At 46.7% G+C, this 24314-nt stretch overlaps 2 protein-coding genes across 5 annotated transcripts; both read right to left on the reverse strand.

Moving 5' to 3' along the window:
* Window positions 1–27: 27 nt before the first annotated feature.
* Window positions 28–7163, reverse strand: SRM (spermidine synthase). 2 transcript variants are annotated; one of them, XM_074847901.1, is made up of 8 exons: window positions 7095–7163; window positions 6044–6164; window positions 5611–5703; window positions 4240–4393; window positions 3311–3394; window positions 2829–2974; window positions 1793–1915; window positions 28–1211 (listed from the first exon to the last, which is right to left on the reverse strand). In XM_074847901.1, exons 2-8 carry the CDS (start codon window positions 6086–6088, stop codon window positions 1194–1196), a joined length of 663 nt encoding a protein of 220 aa, XP_074704002.1. In that variant the 5' UTR covers window positions 6089–6164; window positions 7095–7163; the 3' UTR covers window positions 28–1193. The 2 variants fall into 2 exon arrangements, with proteins under 2 accessions (XP_074704002.1, XP_074704001.1); XM_074847900.1 differs by lacking the exon at window positions 7095–7163 and adding an exon at window positions 6341–6539.
* A 1625-nt stretch (window positions 7164–8788) lies between these two features.
* On the reverse strand, window positions 8789–24079 carry EXOSC10 (exosome component 10). Of its 3 annotated transcripts, none has more exons than XM_074847898.1 (25): window positions 23921–24079; window positions 22968–23104; window positions 22396–22519; window positions 21788–21892; window positions 21207–21372; window positions 20315–20426; window positions 19952–20027; window positions 19698–19808; window positions 19122–19265; window positions 18614–18804; window positions 17741–17897; window positions 16938–17086; window positions 16574–16624; window positions 15689–15800; window positions 14973–15023; window positions 14355–14433; window positions 14071–14192; window positions 13666–13761; window positions 12973–13047; window positions 12410–12497; window positions 12102–12175; window positions 11388–11556; window positions 10846–10907; window positions 9544–9617; window positions 8789–8978 (listed from the first exon to the last, which is right to left on the reverse strand). In XM_074847898.1, exons 1-25 carry the CDS (start codon window positions 24077–24079, stop codon window positions 8948–8950), a joined length of 2715 nt encoding a protein of 904 aa, XP_074703999.1. In that variant the 3' UTR covers window positions 8789–8947. The 3 variants fall into 3 exon arrangements, with proteins under 3 accessions (XP_074703999.1, XP_074703998.1, XP_074704000.1); XM_074847897.1 differs by lacking the exon at window positions 23921–24079 and adding an exon at window positions 23426–23699; XM_074847899.1 differs by lacking the exon at window positions 23921–24079 and adding an exon at window positions 23394–23464 and having other exon boundaries at window positions 12102–12193.
* Window positions 24080–24314: the final 235 nt, after the last annotated feature.

Below are 24314 nucleotides of genomic sequence, written 5' to 3' on the forward strand. Positions count from 1 at the left end.
AAAGAAGCACACAGACCCACACTGATGTCACCTTAACCAGAGCCGAGTGTTTAATTGATTGCAAGGGAGTGACAACCGCACAGTGGTTGTGCTGGGAAGATACCCACTGCGCAGCGGTGGTACGGAGTCTTTAAAATGGAAGAAGTGGAGGCAGATCCGTCTCATAACAGAGTACAACGAAAAACAACTTTTGCATCTGGGGATTCTGCGGGCAGCATTAGAAATAATGATGCCTCCTAAGGACTAGCAAATACCCAGGCCTGAGGCGTCTCAGCATGACTGAGATGAGAGATTTGTCAGCACAACTGACTCCCCAACATCAGTACTTAACAGCAGGCAATGGATCTAAGGTTTGTTTTTTATATATATATATTTATATTTATATATATAAAGCGCCTATCACCATATTGATAAACATTCTTTGGAACCACTCTGACAGCAGAGGTAAGAACAGGAGTCAGCCTGTTCATACCTCAGCACTTCTGTTTCCAACCAATTTAAAAAAAAAAAAAAAAATAAAAGCCACAAGACTTTGCTGCCAACCTGCCTGGCTGGTGTTTAATACTGCTACTCCATCAGGGTTGGAGGGAGACCTATTGTGAATGGCAACAGTTTGCACTGTGACTTCTCCAGCTGTGCTGCAGAACAGTGCAGGTGTCGCAGAAGGGCAGTGGGACATGAAGGCTCAGACCCGTTACCAGTCAAAACGTCTCAGCAGCAGGGAGCTCCTATTAGGAGAGAGCAAGCTAACTTTGCGCACAAAGCTGTCGCTCTCTGTGCTTAAGGCTGAGTCAGTGACCCTTCTGGACTCTTCCCAGGTTTCAGAAGATCACCAGACAGAAATACATGTCAGTTATAAATATATCATGTCAGTTGTGGGGGGTGGAGGTGGGTACAGGGAGGGGAAAATTTAGAATGGGTGCAGGGATGAGAGAAAGGAAAAAGACATCTTACGTTTCCAGCACTGGAAAGAACAGTTTTGACCTCACGCAATAAGTCACTGGACCTTTTCAATAGTCTTATCTGGCTTATGCCCCATCATCTTTAACACATCATCAAAGGGAATGTTGGCTGGCAAAGGGTTAAACAATCCCACACAGTGGAGAGCAAATCTGCAGTCTGCTGGGAAGGTCCCAACCACATCATTGACGATCTCAGGGTCCAACTTGAAGGAAGGAAGCAGCTTCTCAGTCTCACACATCGCTCAGGGCCTGGAGACAGCCAAGGACAAAAAGGTGTCAGGACGGACCTGCTGCAGCTCTGCCAGCCCTCAACAGAAACACGGCTCTGAAGCACACCCACAGCATCTGCCTTCATTCCTACGACACTCTAAGGAGGTTTTTTTCCTGGAACCTGCAGTTGCAACCCAGTTAGGAGATGGCAGAACGATGTAGAAATACAAACTACCCTTCAGGAAGGCAGACTGCACTGCTCTAGAGCATCCTTTCTTTAGCCTCCGATTTATGCTGGAAACGGCAATCACATTTTATCTAAGACTTGGAGCTTTCCAGTGGGAAACACCAGTTCTACAGGCTCTGGGACTTAGCTTTGGTAGGTGAAGTAGGACTGATTTGCCATCAAGGCATGGGACATCAACCCAGTGTTCCAAACTGAACTCCAGCCCTCCCAGACTGACTCAAGCTCTGCCATGTCATACAAAACTCTTGTCCTGCTCCGACTTGCCCACAAAAGCCTTTAGGGCTGCAGGAAATCCTCAGCACTGTGTACTCCCACTCCTGCCAAAGAAAAGTCATACCTCATCCTTGATGAACAGCAGCACAGCCTTGCTTACCTTCCGTGCAAACTCTGGCAGAATGAAAGCTGCCCGATGAATGTCTGAGTTGTAGTATTTCAGACTCCTCTCCTCTACTTGTTGCTGTGAGAGCTGCTGCACGGGCTCCCGGAAATTTGTGTTCTGCAAAAAAGAAGCCAGGTAGCTCTGTAGCATTTGGGTAACGAGCAAAAGGCTGTGTGACAGGCATCCTGATTCACGGCAGAGAACCAAGAGGACTCGCAGGAAAACAGATGACTTTCTGTTCTAGTATGAGGCCAAAGGTCCTGCGCATCCAGCCCCAAGGGCCGGCGTTTACACTCCGCACCTCGCGTGACTGGCCCTTATTCACAGATGTCAGCGCATGAGGTCAGACTGCGTGTGAGCCATGTGCCAGATGAAGCTGTCAGATTGTGCCCGAGCATCTAAGCAGCAAGGCTTTTGCTCTTCAGAGCAGAATCCACATCTGCGTTGTCAGCCACAGTGCATGCTGCCAGTGCCCCAGATAAATCAAATACAGCAGCAGAAGTGCCGCTAAACCAAAGCGACGGTTGCGTTACAGGCTTCCTGTAATGCAGCAGATGGGGAAGAGAGCAGACCCCAGTGGCCTGACACAGAGTTACCAGCCCACATCCTAACGCTGACTCTCACTTGGAGGCCTCTCTACAAGCAGATTACCAGTTGCAAGCTGATTCTTATCAAGTAGGTGCCCACTTTATAACAGCCAGCATCAATAAGCCAAAGCCTTAACAGGCTCTGGAAAACTGGTAGTGGCTTCCTCCCTTCCAAGTTTGTTGTACTAGAGAGAAAACCATGTCCTTTTCTAAGGCAACTAGTTACGTTACTGGTCAATTCTGCACTTCATTCAGCACCAAGCAAGCTGCATTGCAGCTCTAGGGCCCTGGGCTGGCAGAGCCAGAGCCCAGCACGAGTCTAGAGGCCCCACAGCTGGGAGAGCTCAGCGCCACAGCTCCAGCTCTGTCAGGGACAGCCCGAGGCAGGCTCTGTGGGTGCTTGCAGGGAGTGGAAAAGGGCACTTGAGGTGCCTGAAACTCACCGGGTTCTTGCTGCAGAGCATGAAGCCAATCTGCCCGCTGGGATATGTGGGGATGGTGCAATAGGCGTATTCCACAACAGGGAACAGAGACTTGCAGAACTGACGCATCTCCTTAATGAGATCCAGGTGCAGCCACTGGCACTCACCTACAGGGAGAAAGGAAGACGGGATGCGAGGTGAGAGCTGCCCCTCTTCTCTGCACAGGCCTGTGCCAGGTATACAGAGGTTCCAAGTCCAAACCTGCTCTGCTCTGCACAGCTCATGCAGTTTTCAAGGCGAGATAAGACCCTTACGCCAGTTTTACTAAGCACGGTCCAGCAGCTAACGAGCTGACATATACAGATCAAAACTGCTCCTGTACTTGAGAGCTGAAAAGGATTTCACCCCCGCTGTCATGTCTCCCCAGGAAGAGTCCCCTTTGCACCTCTCACTTTGCATGCAATGATCTGGGATCAGCCTCTGCCCAGAGACAGCATCCTCACCTTGGCAGCAAAGAATCCCATCTTCTCGCAGGGCTGTCTTCATCAGCTGGTAATAAGATTCTTTGAATAAGCTTTCTGCAGGACCTAGGAGAAAAGTGAGTAAAGAGATAAGTCTAAAGAGAGAATGAGACAGTAGGCTTCTCAGAGTTTTCCAAATGCCCAGGCTGCACAGGGACTGCACTGGAAGAGAGACCTTTCAAATGGCTTTTCTGTGATCACAAGCTTTGGAGATAATCTGTCTGGAAGCAAAAAGTTTTGACCCTGGGTGAACCCCAGCCTGCACCTTGCACAGCAAAACCCTCAGGATTTTAGCTTTGCTCAATAGCAAGCCCAGGACCTTTATCAAAGAAACTCCTAGCAGCTGCCTCTTGCTTCAGTGAGAATTTTTCAAACTGAACTCCTGCTCTGAACTGCCTTTTAGAGATGCCTGCCTCTGTGTTGCAAAAGTAAAGGTGACTCAGGCACTCGTCATTAGGTCCCTAAAATGAGGCACTATAACTACATTTGGTCCCCCTCTACCTCCGTTTTCCCCTTCAGAAATACAGCAACCTCACTACGGCCCTCTTTAGGCTAGATAGCTACACCAACAGCGCGTGAGCCCCTGCTTCATTAGCAGACACAAAGCTGCCTCTGCCAGCGTGGTGCTGTATCCCCCATGGGATTGCTGGTCTCAAGGATCAACTCTTTGCCAGAAGCAAAAGCTGCTGGAGTTGAATTTTGAGGAGAGAAACATGACAGCTGGCTCGAAGCCTTGCTAATACAATTTTCTGGTCTCCATCCTTCCCTTTCTCTACCAAAGAAACCAAGTCAGTGACAGTCTTTTCACTTGAAAGGAGCCTGGGCAGGCTGGCATTACTTCCAAGAGGTAGGCAGAAGAGAAAAGGAGGAGGAGTGTAGAAAGCAGTGCCCTTTTATGGCCAAATTCTTACCCATGGGGTCAGACGAGTCCGTGATAATCACATCAAAGGCTTCTTGATTTTGTTTCATGAACTCAAAACCATCTCCCACATGCAAGGTCAGCTTAGCGCTGGAATATCCCACTGCCATCCCTGGGAGGTATTTCTTTGATACCTGGATCACATCCTGCAACACAGAGAGCACAAGGGGGTCAGCGGGGACTACGAGGAGCTACTTCTCAGGCTACTGTGCAGCTGCAGCTGAAAGAACAGCACAATGAGTCATCTTCTTCCATGCCTTCAGCACAAATCCGACTTGCTAGCTAGATCCTCGAGAGCTGTCAGCATCTTTAGCCAACGAGCTACACTCAGCCCTTTCCTATGGCCTCAGGGTTCAGTGACACTGTTGGTCTGTCCTTGCCAAATTCAACAAGAACAACTTGGAGCTTCAAAAGCTCCCGGAGAAACTAAGAGAATATGATTACAGATCTGACTGATCTGTGCTCCTTTTCCCTGCGGACATCACTTGCAGAGGTGATCTTAACTGAAGGCTTTTGCTTTTTTTCTTCCTAAATAAAACCATGCCAGCAGGTTTCTGGATGGAAGGTGAGAAATATCCCCACCTCTGCTCTATAATCATTATATCAATCCCCCCATAACATATGGTTTTCTCTGTAAAATGGTTAGAAAGCCACTGCCCCTAGGCCCAGCGATTGTACTGAACACCACCAGCTTCTCACAGCTGGCAGAGACAAAAAAATATGCTGGTGTCAGGCAGTGCTTGTTCAAAACCAGGCACATATGCCTACTTAGCTTGGCAGACAGAGCATGCAGCCTCATATAGCAGCATTTCCAATTCCTAACACAGCCTCGCTTTGAGGAGACAGAAAAACTTTCTAAGAAAGTAAAATATCAGAACAATCTGACTGAGAGGAGGAGGACCAGCCCATCTACCACGGAAACAAATACCCCCCACTTATTTCCTGCTTTCAGTCACAGGAGGCTGCTTAACAAAGCGACCATCTTCCTCTGGCAGGAGCAGCACTCTGTTCTGCATCGGGGGAGAGGGAAAAGCAGCACCTTCACAGAGCCAGAGCTCTCCTCCTCCAGATCCCATGCTTGGCCCACGCTGGCCTGGAAGGGCCTCTACTGTACGTGTGTGAAAGAAATCACATGAAAGAGGCAGCCAGCTGCCACGTAGATGACTCTGAAGGCAAAGAGGTGGCGCTGTCAGTGTCACGCCGGCAGAACCGGCAGCAAATGCACTCGCTGCTGACAAGGGACAGCAGGTGAAGCAGCAGCTCCGGGGGATGCTGTGAAGTCGGGCTGCTTTTTGTCGGGCAGCCCGCCCGGCTGAGCCCGAGCCCCGGGGCACGTCCACGCAGAGCCGGGAGCCCAACGCACCTCATCGATTTCGCACTGCACCACCGACTCCACGGTTGGGTGTTTCACCACCTCTCGCAGCACTCCCCCGTCGCCGCCACCGATGATCAGCACCTGGGAGAGGAGAGGGCAAGAAAAAGCGGCCATCAGCGGGGTCGGCTCAACGCGCGGAACTTGGACGGCGCGGCCTAAACGGGACGGCTTAAAACCCACCAGCCCCCCGGGCTCGTCCTGCCCCGCCGCCCGGAGATGTGCTCCACTGGGCCCGACCGCGACGCTCCCGCAAGCGCCGAGCGTGGCTGCTCCAGAAACGGCGGCCCACGCCAACCTCCTGCCGCGGCAGCCCCGGAGGGGCCGCTCGGGAGGACGGGGACCGGTCTGCGGGCCCCGGGGCCGGCTCGCAGGCCCCAGCTGGGGCGGGAAGACCCCGCGGAAGGGGCCGGGGCCGACTCACCTTGCGGGGGTCGGGGTGGCTGCAGAGGGGCAGGTTGGCGATCATTTCCTGGTAGGAGAACTCGTCCCGCTCCGTGCACTGGATCACCCCGTCCAGGACCAGGACGTTGCCGTAGGTGGTGCTGGGCAGAGCGGGGAAGCGGGGTTGGAGCCGGCTCCGGGCCCGGGGCCGCGCTCCCCCGCCCCTTCCCAGCGCCGCCAGGCCCCACCGCATGGCGCTGGGCGCCGCGCCGCTCCCCCCGCCCCGCGCCGCCTCTCCCCGCCGCCGCCCCGGGCCGCCCTCCCGGCCGCGCCGCACCTGCGGAAGACGAGTATCTCCTGGTAGCGGGAGCGCTGGTGGTGCAGGAGCTCCTCCACCTGCAGCGACATGGCCTGGCCCGGCCACAGCCGGCACGTCTCACGGAACCAGCCCTCGCGGATCAGCGCCGCCGCGCCCCGCTCCATCCCGGCCCGGCCCGGCCCGGCCCGGCCGCCCCCCGCGCTCCGCCGCCGCCTGACCCCGCCGGCGCGGGAGCCGAGCTGAGGGGCCCACGCGCCGCCCCGCCCCCGGCCGCCAGCGCGCCGCCGCCGCCGCGCCCCCATTGGCCGGTCGCGCGCCGCCGCCTCCCTATTGGCCCGCGGGGCGGCGGTGACGTCGGTGCCAGCGGGGTAGGACAGCCGGCGCCCCCCGGGGGGCCACGTGGGGCGGTGCGCCCGCAGCGGAGCCGCCCCCGCCCTGGCGGGGAACGGGCGCGTCCGGGGCCCGGCCCGGCGTGTCCGGCCCTCCCCTCCCTCCCCTGCCTCCGCCTGCCCTCCCTCCGCCGCCGCCGCGGCCCCTCCGCGCCACAAAGGCAGAGCTCGACCGCCCGCAAGTGACCCACAACGCTGGGGGAGAGAGAGGAAAAAAAAAAAAAAAAAAAAAAAAAAAAAATCCCCGTTGGGATGTTTGAAAGGTGAGACGGTATAAAAGCAGATTCCCTTCTAAGCGTGCGTGTGCCCCGGCGCGCACGCGGATGCGTTACAGAACGTGGTGTGCGCTGCCCCGGGGGGGGCAGAGTGTGGGAGACACTCACCCAGGTTCTACCAGGAGTTCTCCGACCAGGCTGGCAAAGATCTTCCTGAACCGCTGCAGGACGGCAAAACAGTCTGGGGTTGTGGGATTCTAGTGCTACAGCTTCAGCCGCCTCACAGGTGTAGCCAGGTGAAGAAAGCAGGGATGGGTTTGCTAGTCACTGCTGCTAAAGGCGTTTTTAAAAGCGATGGCAGTAAGCCACGATCTCAAAGGGAAAACAGGAAAAAACTAAAATTAACATCACCCTCAAAATGTCACCTTGCGTGGAATTTTAACTAGAGGACTTCAACTGCAGAAATTTTATTATCTCTGCAGCCAGTGGGGCTTTTGGTAAGACTGAGTCGTTCTTTGAGTTACAGAAATACCAGAAGTGGTAAAGCTGAGGAGAGGGGGAACTGGCAGCCCCTGCAAAGGCACTTAGAGACAATTGCTATTTAACTGCCTCTTTTCAAAAACATTCTCCAATATTCAGCCATGCAAGCAGATTTTATGAGCAGAAAGGGAGTCTGTTCTACCATTACAATGCTGCTCAGTGGGCACTGTTCACTAAGATACCTAAGGAGGAAAAACCCTCCACTGTTCCTTCCACTCTCTGCTCCCCAGAAATATGGGAAAAGACTGAAAACAAACAAACAAAATACCAAACCTCCTCACAGTCTTTGTAAAATAAAGCCCTCGGGTTAGGAATGGTGAGGGAAGTTTTTACCACTCCCCACTCAGTCCCTGCACCTAGCCTAACAGTCAGAGAAGTCAATTCTGTCACTGCCAAAACGGGCAAGCATGAAATGGAAAGTCAGAAAAGGAAATCAGAGTGAAGACAAGGCCTTTGGGAACGGGAGCAAGATCAATTTGTCAGCGCAGTGACTGGCAATTCAGGAAGCAGCTCTACCACTGATTTAATGCGGTAAACGTGGTTAATGTCACTGCTAATGTCACCTCAGCCCTACCCTTCAGTACTTCCGACTGCCAAACTGTAACGTTGCTTACCTCTTTCACAGCAGCGTTACCAGCCTTCAGTTGTCAGCATTTAGAATAAGCTCTGCCTGCCATCCATCCATCCATCCAATTACGGGCTGATACTCTTTCTACAAAGACTTCAGGATAACGCACTGAGGGTATGTAAAACTCTGAAGTGTTAGAATAGCTGATACTGAGACTCAGCTGCAGCACAGAACCTCACTAGCTTTCCCCAGCCCAATATTGCACCATTTTTTTTTATTTACCTTCCACCTAATGCTATTGCTTTCACTCTATAACTTTATGGTGAAACTACTAGTCTCTGATCCAAAAAGTACCCTAAATAAAAAATAAAATCTTTGCTTAAAAATACACAAACACTGCCAGGTAAACACACTCAGTTTTCCTACTACCTCGTCTTTTAAGAGATGAGCTGTGCAGTTCAATTTTTAAGCAAGGTCTAACATAAAAGTCTGGCCTTATTTCCTCCTCCGGGCTGCTGGGTTCTGAGTCACATCTACTGAATCTACCAGTTTCGTGCTGGCTTTAGAGGTGCCAGGAGGTCCCTCTCATAGTCCACTGACACGCTGGTTCTAGACTTCAAGCAGCTCCAAGGAGTGACAAGTTTGGTCTAACTGTGTTTGAGGACACAGGATAAACTTTCAAAATTAGAAACAAAGCAACATTGTGAGTATAATTAGAAAAAACCCAATGTGAATATAATAAAAGTGACATCAATTAAGATGTTTTTCCTTTTGGAAAAAAAGGATTTTAATGGGTTTAAAAACATTTTCTGTACAAAAACTGCTCAATGACTGGTATTTGCCTTCCCATGGTGACAATACTTCTGACTATTGTTTCGTTCAGCAGCAACTCCCACAGGTCCTGTAACAAGGACTATCTCTTTGGCCAGTGGTGCCTGGAACCCCTGCAAAAGACAGTTACAGAAAGACTTTTAACTCTTGCTCCAAAGTCACTCAAGACTGAAAACCTACCATAGGTTACAACACTATTCAGAGTCATGATGCAGACAGAACCCTTCTCCCTCCAGTGCTGCCCTTAGGTAGCGTTCCACTTTTATAACTAATACACAAGGATCATGCCTCGTAAGCACTATCTATTCAGAACAAGAGTGTTCATATTTGGCAGTAGTTATTTATCTTCCTCCCGAGCTAGGCAAGTGTTCTCCCCACTTCTACCTATCTTTATGGCCAAAGAAAGCGACTCCCACATCTGTTAACACAAACATTTACCTCAGCATTTCAAACCTTCCACCCAGATTTGTCTTTGATTGCATTAATCCTGACTAAGCTTTTTTTAATTCTCTTTTTTCCTTTAAACTGACGTCAAGCTGTGATACAACCTCTTCCCATTAAACATGTGCTTAAGCTCCCACAGCAATAGAGGACAATAGCCCAGAGCTTTGCCCATAGCTCCAAGGCACAGGCGTGAAAATACTCCACCACTGCGATGAGAGCAGGCTGACAACACACCTATCAGCTTTCCCGGCCAGGTAGGACATGCTTCTGTTTCCAGATTGTTGAAGTCTGTTAGCTCCAGCAAATTTCTGCACAGGAAAAAAAAAAAAACAAACCACCATCACCACAGTCAGGTACCTGCCAAATACAGCATATTCCACTAGATTCATGTGCTGTCAGGTCCCTCCAACTTCAAGGAACACTGCTGGTTTACAGCATGAGCTTTATGTTTTAGGATTTCTTTATATGCATGTGCACTGAATGCATCCGACTAAGTGCTGTTCCACTGGTCTCACCTTGACATGTGAGGCACAATACCCCACTGACGATAAATCTTACCCATCTAGACAGAAAGATCTGTACAGGTTGTCCCAAAATCACCAGCTTCTTTTTTTTCCTCCCGAAACAAGTTTCAACTGACACAGCAAAGGGATTGCACAGGAAACTGTCTCCTACACTATCAGGCATAAACTTGTTCAGCTTCTGAAATATGATTTTTAATGAGTATCTAAGATGCTCTCTGGTACCATTTGCCCTCCAGTTAAATTGCAGGAAAGCAGCATGTGCAGGAAAGAGGCTGAAATGCAAGAAATGAGCTTCAGAACTTAAAATTAATGCTTGAGTGCCCGAGTTCATGCACGGGCACCCTATTACGTCATGCCCGAATGCTGACTGACGTCACGCATCAGTACCCAAACGCTCCACACACGAGCACTATGCAGGGTATACACCAGAGGTTTTAGGTAACCCAGGTCTGCAGGGGTGACCTGGGGTGGGGTGGGGGGTGATGACACAGGAACTGCCCTGTTTTGGTCACAGATTTCCCTAAGTATGTGTTTGATTACGTTTTCTTTCTTCGCTTCAATCTCTCAATTAGCAATTAATTAAGTAAAAATTCTCTGAGCTGAGACTGTTTTCCTAATGACAGTTCTTGGTGGAGAATGCAGGCAACACACACAGTCCTGACGTGGCCTGGAATAACTGGACTGACTTGGAGATGAGAGTGCCTTGAATTTGGCATTGGGAATTTGTGGAGTTGGGCTGTGGTCTAAGTGTCACACCTGTGATGTATGGAGGTGTAGGTGTGAACAATACATGAAGGGTGGGAAACAGCAAGAGAGTCTGAGGGGCCCCAAGGAAGCTCTTCCTGAATGGGAAGAGGCTAGAATACGACGTACGAGCTTGAGACTGGAAGCTGCACCTCAGTACCAAGTGCTATTAGGGAACATTCTGCAGATCCAGAAAAAGTCATCTGCCTTCTCCAGTGAGACCCCAGCTATCAACAATTCTGTTCCTTCTTTCATGACATGCCTGTACCTTGCCTGCGTAAGCTTGCTTGGCAGGATCAAACTGTGGCGACTGTTTCGATTTGCTGCTTCCTAAGGGAGAGAGAAGAGAAGCTGTCACTAAAATTTTCCATAAAGGACAGCGTGTTCCACGGTGTTCCTCTGATAAGGAGGTTTCACTGCAGTCTCCCACATGCTAAAAACCACAACAGCCCCTTAAGGGCAGGAGATGCTTTTGAATAGATACTTGTTACAAAGGAGTCAAATCTCCTTTGCCTCCCAGTTCCTGGGATTCAATTAAACAGATGACTTTCTCTACAGAGAAAAGAAGCAAAATCCGAACCCACAATCCCCTTGGCCAATGGTTTCAGGATTTAGTTTCCAAATTGGAAAAGGGATGCTAAACCGTACATTCCCCAGGTTAATTTCTTTTAGTATTTCCCCACTGTAAGGTAAATGCATTGTAACAGTTTGTACTGCCTTGGCACCTACATTCACACACAGCCTTCTCAGGGCTCAGCTGGCAACATTTTCTACAGCCTGCAGCACTCCAGCAAGAGATCCAGATCTTACCCGCAAACACTTTGAAGTTAGACTTGCTGTAATCAAAGGGGGTAAACTGCTTTGGTGCTTCCAGCTCTTCTGGTTGCTGGGAGGCTTTTGGCCTTTTCTTCTCTTGTTTTGGTAATTCTGTTCCCGTTTCACTCATAACTCTCTCCCTCTTCTTATTAGCTTGTTCCTGCTGTGAAAGCAACCCACAGAACAGAAACAAGGACAAGTTCAGGAGAGCAGAATGAAACATCTCTGTGTAGGCATGAACACCAGCATGCAGATGAACTGCCCAAGGGACCTATGCCCCAGTGACAGCTATTGCCCGTGGCAATAATAGCATGGGGAGAAAGCACTTGCGTTCTTCCTTTGGAGTAAACTGCTTTTTTAAATTTTCCTCACAGCAGACTTTTCAGATGAAAAGCTGAGTTGTCATTTCACAGAATACTAGAGGCTGAGATCTGCTGTGGCCCCATGGGCAGATTTGGGGGAACATAGTCAAGTGAGGAGCAGAGAGGTGCAGCAGTGGAAAACATTCCCTACTGAAGATATGGAGGGATGCAAAGATTTCACAGCACGGTTGCTAGGGGCCTGTTGCTACACACAGGGCAGAAAGGCTGCTATCAAAAGACTGTCATTCAGACATTTCAGAGTTATAGGGCTCAGGGTTTCATTCCGAGCTATGTCATAAAGGCCAAAAGAGGCAAAGACTGGAAGTAGGGAATTCCAATGACATACCATAGCTTGCTGACGAACAGATACAATATCTTCTGCTGCCTCTTTATACACCTTCTGTGCCTGGTCACGAGCAGCTACAGAAACAAGCATTACTATAAAAAAACAGGAGCAGGTTAGCCAGGAGCTTAGAAAAAGCAAGCAAACTAGCTTGCAGCAAGTCTCAAACTAAACAGAGTACAATCTTTGTCAAACAATGCCATTCATCAGGAAATCCATCATCTAAGGTTTTCTTGTAACTGGGAAACAACCTATGTGTGTTGGGAGAAGCGCGCTAGCCAGCACATTGAGAAAGGGAAGAATGGCTGTACCTGACTGCTGGGCTGCTTTCTTTTTGGTTTCATCCTTGGACTCCTTCTGAACTTGTGTCCGACTCATCAACTTCCATCGATTGCTGATCTGCAATAAAAAAAAATTACTTTCTTCAAAGTTTTATGGCAAAAGGGAGTTTATAAACTTGTTACCACACGCTGGTCTTCATTAAGAGTACAAAAGATCAAATTGGATTGTAAAAGAGATTAAGATCTGCTGCACCAGGTAAAGTAAAACCATGTGCTTTAAAAGTTCTGAGCTACAAACAAGCCATGAGAACAAAGGCAGATACAGACTTCAGTAGTAGTTTGTAGCTTTGACAGACAGGGAATATATAGAGGAATGTCTCCAATCCCTGGTTCTTTGAAGGATAAAAATGCTACAGAAACAATGAACTACAGATTCAGAAACATGTCAAGTTTCTTAAAACTTAATATTCTTTTTCTAAGGAGAATCCAAGGAGAAAAAAAAAAAAAGTTCTATATTGCTGAGGTTCCCAAAGGAAAATAATCTATTTATTTCTTTTGTCCTACTTGGCAGGAAACTTTAGCACAAGTCTTACTTCATAAATTTTTGATGACGGGTCAAACTTTGCAGATTGTGAGACATAGGCAGGATTCTGTTCTGAAGGTAGGTACTGTAGAGAGGAAAAACCCATTTTGCTTTAAACACAGCACATGACATTTAGCTCATTGCTAAAATGCTACTTAAAATGTTCCAAATCAGTAAGTTCATATTTAAGAAACATTCTACAGATAGAACACCTTTTGGAAAAAGAGAAGTTACCACAGCTATGGCCAAGGGAAACGTTAAAGAAAAACCAAACAACAAAAACCTGACAAACCAACCCCCAACCACACACCAGAAAAAGTTGTTTTGATACTATTTCCTAGTAATTTGCCATTCCAAATCTATAACAAAGTATTCTATTGTTCTACTGATTCATTAGAAGAGTAAAATCAGCCCACTAACTCTAGCCATAGAGATGAAAATGTGATGCAAATTAAAAAACCCTCAAACTTGATTAAAAAAAACAGTGAAAGGTCTGTTTACTATGTAGAAAGACATATATCTAGGAGGCATTTCAATGTGTTTTCAAAACAAGTTCACACGTGTGTGCTTTGCAAGGAGGACACTCTCCCAACCCCAGTAAGAGAGCAGCTGCTGATGCAGTACCAAGCTCTTCCGGATATGTCAGAGCATCCTCTGCGCTAGTTTACAAGTCCTGCTACAAATATGTACTGGGAGCTTTTACCATTCTAAATGGATTTTCAAAGGACTCCATTATACGCTGAGCTTTCTGCTGTGCAGTGGTTAAAGTCTTCTCACTTCCTTCATCTTCATCACATTCCTTAAAAAAAAAAAAAAGGAAGAAATATTAACATTAATAATTTTTGGTTTTGGCTACTGCCATTTCACGCATGTATTTCTCACTCTATCTGAAACTCCACTGATGGCAGTAACCCTCCAGAGAGATGTAATTAACTTGCTGGCCTCCTAACCTAGCTGTCTTGTTATGCCATATGCTTGACAGGAAGCCAGTATCATTTCTGTGCATGTCCCACCTTAGTATTTCTTGCAACACTTTCACACAGTTTTATCAAATTAAGTATCTTTTCTAATACTTAAATACTGACACTGTCACAAACATGTTGCTTACACTGAATATGCTGACAGTGGCAGTTGCAACAAGACATGTTGACTCTGGCTGAGCACCCTGAATATTCATTGTCTTCTCACTGTCTGAAAAGAGACAGCCATGTTCCAAAATTGGTGCAGGCTCTACAGGAAAAGGATACAAAAGTTTTATTAGACACTTGTATATTTGACTGCTCTTTTGTGTAATGAGACTCCACTGAAAGTTTCTTCAGGGCTGCTTATTTTCCCATGTCAAAGTCATATCATGTCATTATTAGCACAATTTTTAGGTTAAGTCCAAATTACCCAAGGCAGAGTTGTTCTGAAAATCATCCATAGGAATCCGGGAACTGTCATGTGGTCCAAAGAAGATATTCTCCAGCCTCTGCAGAGAGATTCAAATTACAAACACCATTAATACATTACTCTGTGAGTCTGTGTACGTTTTCACATATTGCAGAGACACATGAATGAAAATTCAAATAAAAGGGTGAAATTCAGAGACTGAATATTCTTAATATAGCTCACCTGCCAGAGCACATTGCATCTGGCATCAAAAGGGTCTCTCTGTGGCTAATGGAGATGCTTTACTTGTCACACACAAGGAGAACAGACGAGTCAGCCTTAGAAACTCATCTGAAACTTTTCTTACAGATCAGTCAATATAGACTAACACACATGACACTGTCCAGCAGCTAGAGTGTTTGCTGATGAAGCCTTAAGTGTTGCTATTATGGTGGTTTGTAAAATATCAATTTACAGCTGGTAACGTTATAAGGCTAGCACAGAAAAGTAACATTAAGCTAAAGTGGAGAGACCTGTAAAATGGCTGAGTAAACAATTTACTAGAAGCTAGATTTTTGCTACATTTGTTTCTGAGTTTAAGGCTTAAGACATTAAGTAACAATATTATGTAAACAGTACCTCAGGGTTGGATAGAGGTGCTCTCTTCTTGACTGCCAAACCAATCTCTGACTAGAATGGGAGAGAAAGATAAGTGACTTAAATGCACCTGTCCTATTTCTTCTATGCTGGCATCCTTATCAATGTTTTCAACACATTTATTACAAGCTAGCAGGTTAAGAAAATTACTTTCTTCTTCTCCTGTAGCGTTTGCATACGGATACATTTAAACACCTCACACTGAAAGGACACATTCATGCTCACAAATGGTTTTGTTTCACCAAAGAAGACTGTACTAATATCAACGTGCTGACGATGTATTTTAACTAACGAAAGTCTTACACCTAGGGTGTTTTTTTTTGCTTCACCATAGCTGTAAAAGATTTATGAATCCATTTACATGGCTAACAAATTCCACAAGGTCCAGTTCTTCCTCACGCAGGCAAACATGACGAGCAATGCAAGACAGACAACTGCGCCCTATTCAAGTAGCATCTGTCCTTTTAATGCTCTAGTTCTCCAGGAACCTACACTGTGTGTAAGCCAGTACACAGCAGACAATAGACAGGCAAGAAGCTGCTGCAATATATCTTTCTGCTCTGCTACAGAACACTACATTCACAGCGTTCAAAAAACAAACTTCAGCATACACATCATCACGGGTCACCATTTAGCTCCAGTCCCTGGCTTATGGAAAGCAAGTGATGAGTCTCTTGTGTGGTACAAGCTACTCCTACCTTGAGAAGAGGCATCTCCCGGGCCTGCTGAATGAGAAGATGCAATTCATTAATCTGCTGGCGAACTAGTGGTGGGACTGGATTACAGCAAGCAATGATGCCCTGGGGTTCTCTAAAGAGAGATGAGAAAAATTCAGTGTGCTATACTTACAGCCGATATGTTAGGCATTTGCATTCAAAGGATGTGCAACCAGATATAACCATGGTCCTGACTGTGACAGAGTAAGACAAGTCAGATTAATCTGTCAGAGTTTATTCTCTGCGATGAAAAATTCTTCTGTACCAGGTTTGTGCAGATAAGGAGAAACCATTAACTCTCACTTATCTTTTCTGTGGTCGGTCTGTCTGTCTCCATCTTCATTTCAATCCTTGTTCAGTATTCATCTATGGAAGCTGAGCCCAGCAGTGGACTTGTGTTTAAAGATGCATTTTTATTATTCTCAAGTACGGATGTTAGATGAGTGCCAAGTGTTTGAGAAAAATGTTGGATAAACCGGGTGTTTAAGTGATCTGCCCCTTGTCCCCCCCCCTCCCATCTCTTTAGGAACTAAAAAAAACCCCAAATAAATTCTATGGGGGAACTCATCCTTTTCTTGCTTTGTAATACTGTAGGAATCTCAGGGGGAACATGTGACATACAGCAATGCAAAGGAATGTGTTTTATTATTGGAATAAAATCAGAGAGAGATGTATCCCAGAAGAAGTTTGTAGCCTTCTGAAGGAGTATTGCTATTTATTTCTCTTCCAGACTGAACAACTGTAGAAAAAGCAGTATTGACAGCTGGAAGGAAGGAACCAACTGCAGAAGTAATTATACACTAGCAAACGACTTGCCTTGCTGGATATTAAAATCAAATGAGACTCCTCAAGGATGACAAAACTTACTTGGGCAGCTCCTCTGCGATCTTCAATAGCATATGATTTGGTAGCACATACCTACAACACAAAGAGGCGGTGTAAATGTAACATAATGTTAAAAACTCTTAAAAATACCTACAAAGTGCACAAGTCTGCCCCAATTACAAGGTCTGAAAAGATGAAATCAGTTAAAAAGAAATTAAGTAGGACTGATCTAGGTACCTGTAAGAATTTACTGCTAATATAACAGGACTTTTGTGTAAAAAGAAGCCTGAGGTAGTACATTAATTTCTACAGGTAACAAAATGGTTCCACCTCGGGGGCAGGAAGGGCACAATTCAAGAGACTCACTGAAGTATTAAGCCAGTGTCTGTAACAAAAGCCTTCCTACCCTGTGCTCTCATCCTCTTGACGTGCCATCTTGTCTCTCCATGCAAACAGCAACCTAAATGCTGCTAGCTGCTGCGTGTTGAGATGTTTTTTCTGCCTCCTGTAGAGCTCAAGGTAGGATTCATCTGAAAAAAGGGGCTTGATGTATTTCTGAACAGGAAAAAAAAAAGAAACACTCATGATCAGTACCAGATTTGTGCTTTCTAGTTTGCCTTGCTTCACTGACACAGACAGAATCTCCCACAGACATAAAGGGACTGAATAAACTCAGGTACAATGTGTCTTGAAGCTTTTATCCTAAACCATTGGTAGGAGCCTATCCCTGAAAAACATATATCTCACCCATTTCTAGGGGAAATTCACTCTCGCCAACTCCAGGAGCAGCTTTAGACATACAATATCTTCAAGCCTTGCTACATTAGACAAGGTCTGCTTTCACAGACAGTATTTTCCACAGGCAGAATATAATTATCTCATAACGCAACTCCAGCTAGGCTTTGAACTTCTAGGAACATCCAGTAGAACTGGAAATGTAACATCTCTCTTGGGAAAGACACACCTGAAAGCACTGGGAGGCCAAGGAGTACTAGCATTCAAAAAACAGCAAGAAGGCATCTGAATCCAAGGATGTGAGGTAGTGAAACAAGTGACTGCACAGAACTGAGTCAGTTTGCACAGCTGTTTTCAGACACACAAAAAGGGAAAAAAGCTGCGTCTACATAAAAGGTGTAGAATAGGCAAAGGACTTTCTGTACTACTCAGCCCATACTCTGACCCAGGTAATCCAACCAGGTGAAGCTTTACCTTCAGGCAGATGTCCTTGCTGCGTTGCCACACAACCTGCAGCTGAGTGGGCTGCTCGTTCCCTCTCTCCCACAGCGCCTCCCTCACTTTATCATAGATGTAGAGCAAGTAGTGAGTGTCATCACGGGCATACTGAATCATTTCTTCTGGCAAAGGGCTAGAACGAGAAACAAAATTACACGAATACATTTCATTTGCCCCACCAAACCGTCACTTTCCTCTTGCAAGGCATACTGGGAGAAACTGCATGTAAAACAGGCCAAGAACCAATATGGAAATTCTTCTGTTTCCTTACTGAAGGATTTGCTGGGCAACATGCTGTGCGCTCTCCAAATTCAGATGGCATCTTATTCACACGCTGGAGAGCAGGACTGCCGCGTAGCTAAGTCAGATAGCAGAACTGCTTGCTATGGTATTTGTCATAATTCTCCTCTCTCTGCAGAGCTTACATAAAGCAGACCTGGGATCTCTGTGGTGTGCAGGGTCCATCTGCATAACCAAGCTCATTGCTCCAAGAGCATACTGCTCTAGCTAGTGCAGGCAACTGAATGTTTTTTGGGGGGCTCTAGAGGAGCAAATACTGACTTTCTCCATAATACTGCAGCAGTTAAAGTGCTGTTCCCAAGAAGTGAGCTTCCAGGAGCTTTTCATTACTTAATCTTCCCAAAAGAACTAATTTACTAAAGAAACATGGGAAAATGTGACTCTCATAGAAGAGCTTAAAGCACAGCCAGGTAAACGCTGTGCTTGTTCACTTTGAGACTAACCTACAACTATGGGGCTTGCAACTAGAAACATGCTCCTGCTCTAACAGTACAAACATGGGTAAGGGCTATCTTGCAGCTCCAGCCTGTTTAACGGGTCAGTTCTTACCGTATCCTCCAGTCAGCCAGCTGGTACTGCTTGTCAGCATCTACACTGCAATACAGCTTTAGCAAGTGGTCCAAAGAATGCCTGCCAAGATTGAGGAGACGTGCAGCTTGGTGAGTATCAAACATGTTCACCAAGTACAGACCAAAGTCTTTTTGCAGCCATTCCACATCTGAATCGGCACCATGAAGGACCTTGAAAAGCAAAACAAATTGAGAATGATATGAAGAACATTTCTACTCCAGGCTGGCAGTGCTGTGGTTTCATATTCATGTGTCTAGGACCAGATTCCTCTTCTCTCTGTCTTTCACTGTTAAGTGCAGAACTACTAAATGAGTGCACTTGGCAAGTAACTCCCCACTTACATCAAGGAAACAGGCACATGAACAAATTACAATGAAAGAACAGCCAAGTGACCAAGACAGAGCACACATAGCTTTTAACTACAATAAAGCTTAAAGAGGTGGGGGGAAGGAATCCTGGTGGCGAATGGGTGAATTTGGCAGCTGACCTTCACAATTGCAGGGTCTGTGAAGGTCTCGTTGAGAATGTTCATGTCGCTGCGCAATTCCAGTGTATCAATAATGAAATCTTCTGTTCGGGTGGAAATCTGCATCAGACATGTCAAGCCCAGGAAGCTCCTGTAGGAATGGTGCTGAAAAACATGGAAGAGAGAGGTAAGCTAGGATCCATTACAGAAGTAATACTAATAATGCTAATAAAACAAACAGCACCCCAAGTGAAGAAAGAAAAAGTAATAGGGAACTTCTTAAAGAAGACGACAATTGGATGAGCAAGTCACTCTTTGCCGTCACTAACATGACAAAAAACATGGGATGAATTGAAAGAAGATCAAATTCAGTATGAAGTGTGCAGCCAGTACTACCATTGGAAAACTTATAATATTGTCACAGTTTAATTCAACCTTCTAGAGAATATCTGACAGGGTCATGACTGTCTTTTCGTGTCAGAAAGTACAAAAAGCAGAAGAAAGAGAAGACTACAAAACAGACTAGAAGAATATAATGGTCTCCTAGGTACTAAGACTACACATGTAACTTTTAAACAGAAAAAGCAATTTGATTACCTCTAAGTCCAGGGCAAATTCTTTACAATTCATAAGCTTTTCATTTAGCTCTACCAGCTCGTCCAGTGTGGTGATAAAATGACAGGGTGTTTCCTTGATGGGCCTGTACATCTGGCAGAGCAAATTATTAGGCATAGTGTGTTCTCTGACAATTCCCACCCCTGACCTCCACCCTCCATTCTGAAATTTGTCAAGTAGGGCTGTCTGTAAACTGACTGCCTCTGCAGTAAGTTTAAATTAATGTGGGCACCAACCTGGGGTTCTGGTTTCTTGAGAACTCCATCTGGTGGAGAAAAATGCTCCAGTTCATACTGGTAAGGGTGAGCAAACCTGCAGGAATTAGGAATACAGGCACAGACTTCGGTCATCTTTATGAAGCCAGAGCACAGAGACTTTGAGAGCTATGGCAGTTTCCCTATCGAGTAGAAATTTTATCTCTTATTAAGCATAGGCTTAAAATAACTGCAGATGTCTAAAGCAAGTCACACGCAACATGATGTGCAGACACAAACACATGCAGAACTGTTACACATGAATAGCATCGGCACAATGGGACCATACAAGTGCATGTTCACCAATGATACTCCAAGCACCTTGCTGTCAATTTAATTTCTTACATGTCTTGCTCAGTTTGCTGCGTCCTCTGCTGGTGTATGAAGTCTGCCAAAGCAGCTGGCACATCCAAGTCTTCAGGGCGCTCCTTGCGTTCCCGTCCACTTTTTGTGAGGGCTGAACAACCAATATGGAACAACTGGACTGGGTCCCACACAGAACATGTTCTCAGCCTACTACACTCTCCCCTCCACCCACCACAAGATTTTATTAAAATCATAAAGTGTCAAAAGTCTTAACAACTGAGACCTGCAGCTTTTCCTGTCAGCAAGATTTCTGTCTGCACCTCTAATGACAACTCAGTTACTAGGTTTTACCAGGGTGTTGTTAAACAAGACACAAGATGGTTCTGCTCAAGAGCTTGGAAGGAGATTGAAAAATCTTCAGAAAAATCTTTCAATCATTCCCAGTTACTATAAGTACAGCCACATCAGTGCAGACTAAAGATGAATCACCAGCAGCAGAATGACATCTTGCTGAGACATGATGTTAGGCTGACAGCTTTGATAAAGCACCCAAAGCAAAGATAGATCTAACCGTACACCCGGTGCTCCTAACTAATTAGAAAGAAGTATCTGTAAAGCCAACTAGACTAGTCAAGACCACTTCCAGTGCCAGAGTGACTCTCATCACGTACGTTCAACGGTGGTAAAAAGAAGCAGCAGAATATCTGCTTGGAACAGATTATTTACTGGATACCAACAAGATGTTGCTGTATGCTGACTGACCCTTACACTGCAGAGATGTATAGAGTCACAGAGCGAGCTTATGCCTAAATGGTCAACATCTCCTGCTGTTCCTTGTTTTTACAGTCAATGATTTCTCCTCTAGACTGTGAGGACAGATTTGTTGTCAAATAGTCTCAATAGGTTACCCAACAAAAAATAAAGCCCTTACCTTCAGGCAAAGGTTTCAAAGCATTTGGCTTAATAAAAAGTTTAGGTACAAAGGGAGTGTTGGAATTGTCAATCTTTTCCCGAAACTTAAGCTGTGGTCGAGCGATATTCTTGGCATGAAGCAGTCGGAAGGTTTCAGATTGAGTTCTCTTGTGGGATTCTCCTGCCTATTTAAAAAAAGATAAACCACAGGTAAAACTCACATGACTTAACAGATGTTCAGTTTCTTTTACATATTTTTCTTTAGTCTGTTTCTGACCCAACCGTCAGAGGAATAAAGTTACACCCCAAACTCAAAAGTGAGTCACCTAAGAATGAAAGTTCTCTGAATCAGGATCCCGAATTCACATGAATAAGCAAAAGAAAGGCTGTTGTGTACGTGAAACTGAAACGGCAACGGAAAGCGCACAGAATCCAGAATCAAGTTTGAATAAATAGGAAAAGAAAAAAAGAGGGAGGGAGTTAAGACATGTCAAAAAACAGAACAGAACATTTAACTCCTCAATTCCACTGGAAAATCAGTAGTGCCAATGCTGGGAAAAAAGCTGAGATAACACAGCAAACTGAGTGCACAGGCCTCACCTTACGGTTCCAGCTGGAAATGATTGTCTGTGGGGGCTGTAACCCAGCAGGGAGGACTGGTTGCTGGTTTTTGTTCACTCCTGCTGCTTCATCCAATAAAATACCCTAAATTCCAGAAAAGCAAGGTGAAAATCAAACACCTGTTAAATTACCATGCTCAGCCACTCTAGTCAGACTGAATAAAGACAGACATACAGGCAGATATCCCCACAGCCATTTCACCCAAATTCTGTGCAACATGAGACAGACAAATGCACGAGGAACGTGTTGACCATCAGGGTAGCACAAGTTTCCTCAAAGAAGCAGCGCTGTGAATTGACAGACCTCAGTTCTCAGGTTGGGAGGTTCTTGTGTCAAACTGTATTTAGTTTCCTCACAAGTCACATATTACCTTCCTTCCCTTTGGGCCATAACCCATCTGCCTTAGCTGCTATAACCACTGGCCTAGCATGTGGAAATGTTTTTAAAATAAAAAAGGAAAACCATCAGACTGAGGGAACACTAAATATAACTGTGAAAGCACAACCACTGAAATTCTTGCAATGAAAAAAAGTACTTGTGGCAAGGGAATGGTTTATAAGAACAACATCCAGAATTAATTTACTTACCACTCTTTCAAGAATGACATCATTGGAGTCAACCAGCATATCAAATTTATCTTCCAGCTCTGTCACTTTGCTGCGATCTTTTATGTGGCTACGGCAGCCATGATATTGCATCACCTTGCTCATGCTTGCAAGAGAACAGTACAGCTATTAGCAATTTGAAAGCAGGCATGCTGAACACTAAAACATCCAATTCCCTTCAACTTTCTACATGTTCAGTTTAAAAATATATCAAATGCAGTACCTATAGATAACATAGCATGAGCAGTGAATAGAAGAAACACCTACACAGTATTAAGTGTTAGCATTAATTTCTTACAAACCACATGACTTTTAAAACAGTTTAATGCACTTTATATCAGCCTCTGCCCAGGTCTTTATCCAAATCATTATGAAAAGTCTCTTTAAACTTGTTACTTAAACTGTCAAACGCTAGAAGAGTAGCTAAAATTAGGTATGTGAAACAAAACATCTTTTTATCTACAGCAAGTTTGGAGTCTCCAGAGAAGGGTGCTACCTTCAGTTTTGGATTGGAAGCTCTTAGCAACAGCTCAGAGATGCAAAAGCATCCTTACCAGTGAAGGAGACGGTCCCCCTGTGTTTCACAGTACGCCCGGAAGCCAGGGAAGCTTCGGTAGAAGTCGTACTCATCGCCAGGCTGAGGAAGCCCATTAGATGCCTTTGTTGCAGCTACCACTGTGCCAAGAGCATACTGTGCAAGAATACCATTTTATTAGCATTTTTTTCTGTATTTTGTTCCTCCGATTACCCAGAATACTATTTAGTAGAAACGTGTTTTCTGTAGCTTGCTTGAACTGTGTGGCTCAAATACATATAATATCACGTGGCTTTTCAACATGAGTAAATTTAGTCATTTAGTTCACGTTGTCTATTTAGAGACCTTTACAATGATGGAAGTCTAATAACAACACTTAAAACTCGGTCTAGTATCTAAGATCTGAAAGAAAAATTGTTAAATCAGCAGGAACACAGGTAATTACTTTATTAATTTAACAAAACCCCATGATCCTACAACGCTTCCTGCTTGAGAGCCAGTAGTCATTCCCTTCTTCGGAAGCTGCAGCGTGCACAGGTGAAACACAGGGCAGCAGACGTTGTGATCTGTATCCAGGGGGCAATACCCATCTCCACAGGCCCAGCAACGGCCCTCACGAGGGTTTTGACTCCTCTGCATTCCAAGAACTTGCGCCGGGGAGGCGGCAAACCCCCACTGAGGGGCAGAACCGTGCTCAGGGCCAGAAGCCCGAGCCCCGGGTGGTAACAGGCCCCAACGCGCCGCTCTGGTCCCTGTCACCCGTGGGAGCGGCCCGACCCCCGCCCTTGCCGCGCCCGGCGGGGAGCGCCCCCGCGGGGCTCCTCACGGGGGGGCACCTACTTGAGTGGGGGTCCCCCGGCACCCCCGCGGGGCAGAACTACAGCTCCCGCCATGCCCCGGGCCGCGCACGGCACGCCGGGAGCGGTAGTGCACGGCGCCCGCCCCGCTCCCCGCGGCCCTCCCGCCGCGCACCTTGACGAAGGCGTCGGCGTCGTCGAAGCCGGGCAGCACCGCCGCCGCGCTGCCTCCCTCCGTCTCCGCGGGTCGCCCCTCCGCCCCCCGGCACCCCTCCTGCCCCGCGGGGCTCTCCGCGGCCGCGCTGCCGCTGCCCCCACCGGCGGCGGCCGCCATGTTGCCCCCGCAGCCACGCGACGCTGAGGCGCTCTCGCGAGAACGAGGCCGTCGGGGACGGGGGGAGGCGAGAGCGGGGGGAGCGCGTGCGCACGGGGAGAGCGCGCCACGCTGCCCTCTGGCGCCCCCAGGCGGCGCGGCGGGACAGGCCCCTGGGTGGGAAGAAAGGGGGACCCCGAGGCGGGGGGGGGGGGGGCGCTGAGGGACACCCCGCAGGGCTTAAAAGGGGCGAGAC

The sequence above is a fragment of the Strix aluco genome, chromosome 22, assembly GCF_031877795.1.
Source record: "Strix aluco isolate bStrAlu1 chromosome 22, bStrAlu1.hap1, whole genome shotgun sequence".
NCBI lineage: Eukaryota > Metazoa > Chordata > Aves > Strigiformes > Strigidae > Strix > Strix aluco.

Coding starts and splice junctions, on each gene's coding strand:
- EXOSC10 (XM_074847897.1), bottom strand. CDS start 23,587: ATGCAGAGGAGTCAAAACCCTCGTGAGGGCCGTTGCTGGGCCTGTGGA. Junction 19,809..19,951: donor TCAAGAAACCAGAACCCCAG/GTTGGTGCCCAC, acceptor TTGCTCTGCCAG/ATGTACAGGCCCATCAAGGA. Junction 15,801..16,573: donor ATCGCAGAGGAGCTGCCCAA/GTAAGTTTTGTC, acceptor ATCTCTCTTTAG/AGAACCCCAGGGCATCATTG.
- SRM (XM_074847900.1), bottom strand. CDS start 6,486: ATGGAGCGGGGCGCGGCGGCGCTGATCCGCGAGGGCTGGTTCCGTGAG. Junction 4,394..5,610: donor TGCAGTGCGAAATCGATGAG/GTGCGTTGGGCT, acceptor TCTGTGTTGCAG/GATGTGATCCAGGTATCAAA. Junction 2,975..3,310: donor TGGGATTCTTTGCTGCCAAG/GTGAGGATGCTG, acceptor TTCTCCCTGTAG/GTGAGTGCCAGTGGCTGCAC.